Raw genomic sequence first — 2,996 nt, 5'->3', positions numbered from 1 at the left:
AAAATACCCTTAATATTTAGTTAAATTACAAACATATATCATTGCACATACAATTATTTTGTACATAAAGTCAAATAGTGAATATGTCAAAATCACTCTCACATGTCCGCTACCTAATAAAATATTATTATTTTTTAATATATGATAAAACCCCAAAATGCCCCATTGGATTGGGACGGAAGGGCTCATTGAATCTCACAAAATCAGCCGGTAAGAGATTTAGACATTTTTGTATTTAAGATTCTTATTCAATTAAGAAAATATCAACAATGGTACTTTGAATATCAATTAAGCAAGAAAAAGTTTGGTTAACAGAGTTAACTATAATTAATTTATTGGATAAACTCAATAGTCACTCTAATTTAAATTTTTTTATTTTTATTTAATAGGCTATTGACGTAATATTTTAAATAGAAGATACATCCCCCAAAGTTTGTCAAATGGAAGAATTCAGTATGGCCCATATCAGGATTACTTGTGTGAGTGTGTTTAGGGTTTATATATATAGAAAGATACCTTATAGCATAGGGATGGCATGATGATCAATTAATTTATTGATGGGAAGGAAGAAGAACAATTGCATGGAAGAAAGCCACAAACTGTATATACATACATACGTACATAGATACATACAACAAGAGTTGTGAATAAAAGTCCACTCAACGGGATATATCGATCCACTAACCCAGTTCCTACTATACTCATGATCAAATTAAAAATTGCTAATAATAATCTTACGCACAGAGACTACACTAGACTAGACTAGACTAGACAAGATTAGGCTAAGGTGGTCTCCACCCAGACAGACACTCGATTAAATATCATAGTAATTAATAATATTATGAAAAGGTGAAGAATAAAAGTGATCGCACCCCACGGTTGGCATTGGAATTGGAATTGGAATTGGATTTGGATTTGGAGCTGAGTGGTGTTGCATCTTGATCAACTTGTTGTGTTCATGATCGTGATCGTGATCGTGATCGTGATCGTGATCATGATCATGGATGGACCACAGTGAATAATCATTATCATCATGATCATCATCATGGCTCCATGGTTGGGGTTGGGGTAGGGGTAGGGGTATGGCCTCCAGCTGGGATGATAACTCAAGCTCGTTCCACACCTCATCCATCATCCTCTTGCTAATTTCATCCAATTCATGAATTTGCTGCTTCTCTTTCTCTTTGTCTGATGATGGACACCCCCCCATGATCACCATCATTTCATCTGTCGTCCTGCTCTTTGTCAGCTGGCCGGAGGTCTCGATTTCGTCATTAGATTCGGGGGAGGAGGACGAGTATGATAATGATGTTGTTGACCACGATGACGAAGATGATGAGGATGAATTAGAATTAGATGAGGAGGTGTTGTTGCTGTTGTTCTTTTTCCTCGTCTCTTGAGCCTTCTTTCTCATGAGGGTCCTCCAGTAGTTCTTGATCTCGTTGTCCGTACGGCCTGGGAGCTTCTGGGCTATCTTGGACCATCTATCATTACAATTACAATTGTCATCATACATAGATCATATTATAATATATCGACATATGATATATGATATGATATGATATGATACCTATTGCCCCATTTGGAGTGAAGGTGGAGGACGAGACGCTCCTCGTGGGGAGTCATCTTGCCCCGTTTGAGGCCCGGGTGCAAGTAGTTCACCCACCTTAGCCGGCAACTCTTTCCCGATCTCTTCAACCCTGCAATCTCATCATTCTATTTTCATTTTCTTCACATAAGCAAACCTAACCAACAACCATACTCACATCCATATTCATATGATTCATGCATGCTAATTAACTAACTAAACTATAACTCATGGTAGTGTAACTATGTATACGATCAGGGAAGGTTACGCTACTGAATTTGAAAAATCAGCATACATAAAATACAGAAATACGAGAGTATGTCATATGCTAAAATCAAATATTTTATATGCTGTGCGAAACTATATCATGTGTTGTTAAATCATGTATTGTATTTGTATTATAATAATATATACTGTGTGTTGTCCGTAGTAACACCGTGCGCTTTCCGATAGCACACGCTATGCTATTCAGCATAGTGCTGAATTTTTACATTCAGCACTGTAGCCGCCGCCATACGATGGATGATCGATCCATGATGCATGACTAGTACTAGTACATATGTGTGTATATATATATATATGGTGTTTTCGATGTTATATATATATATATATATTAATAGATGAATAGATCGATAGATAGATATAGTAGTAGTAGTAGTACCTATGAAGAGAGTCTCCCGCCAACCGTCAAACCTGAGAGTTTGGCGATGTAATCCCATCGGCGATCCCCAAACAAGTTCACGTATAACGTCAGCTGACCGTCTTCCTGTTCAGTCCATGGACCTTTTCGAACTTCCAACTCCATCTCCATCTTCATCTTCATCTTCATCTTCATTTTCATACTCTTTACAAACAAACCCTTATCTTTCTCTCTCTGTATATGTTGATGGTGTATGATCGATCTTTCCCTTCTTGCTCCTCTTTTTCTTTTCCTCCTCAACTAAGTAATTGTATATTGAGGGACAACTTAGTAGATGCCTGCACATGTGTATATATATATATATATATATATACATACAGCAGAAAGATATCTTCTTCAACTTCAATGATAGTAAGGTAGGGTAGGATAAGGTATACATGCCTTTTTCTTTTCACCACTTATTGGTGTTTTCTTCATTTCAATTAAATAAAATACTGTAAAATAAAATAGATTTCTTTCTTTCTCGACTCTTCTTTGCTTATTCATCAATCACTGTTTAATGGGGTGGTACAATCCAATTAGTGCTTCTCTTTTATTAACATTTACCTTAGAAGAATAGTATTATTTTATTTTTTATTTATTTTAATAACGTGTTAACCCGCGTTCTAATAAACTCTCGGCCGAACCTAATAGTTTGCAACCTAGGCTCGATAAAACAAGTTACACTAAGTGAACCATACGTAGGAGGCAAGATGAGGAATAAGGAGT

General features: G+C 36.3%; 1 protein-coding gene across 2 annotated transcripts; it reads right to left on the bottom strand.

Moving 5' to 3' along the window:
- Positions 1 to 582: 582 nt before the first annotated feature.
- On the bottom strand, positions 583 to 2,578 carry LOC127244425 (transcription factor MYB48-like). 2 transcript variants are annotated; one of them, XM_051264960.1, is made up of 3 exons: positions 2,250 to 2,578; positions 1,571 to 1,700; positions 583 to 1,484 (listed from the first exon to the last, which is right to left on the bottom strand). In XM_051264960.1, exons 1-3 carry the CDS (start codon positions 2,305 to 2,307, stop codon positions 815 to 817), a joined length of 858 nt encoding a protein of 285 aa, XP_051120917.1. In that variant the 5' UTR covers positions 2,308 to 2,578; the 3' UTR covers positions 583 to 814. The 2 variants fall into 2 exon arrangements, with proteins under 2 accessions (XP_051120917.1, XP_051120916.1); XM_051264959.1 differs by having other exon boundaries at positions 2,282 to 2,578.
- Positions 2,579 to 2,996: the final 418 nt, after the last annotated feature.

The sequence above is a fragment of the Andrographis paniculata genome, unplaced genomic scaffold (assembly GCF_009805555.1).
Source record: "Andrographis paniculata isolate CXL003 unplaced genomic scaffold, ASM980555v1 Contig9END, whole genome shotgun sequence".
Lineage (NCBI taxonomy): Eukaryota > Viridiplantae > Streptophyta > Magnoliopsida > Lamiales > Acanthaceae > Andrographis > Andrographis paniculata.
The sequence above is the reverse complement of the archived record's forward strand: the minus strand, read 5'-3'. Positions and strand labels throughout refer to the sequence as shown.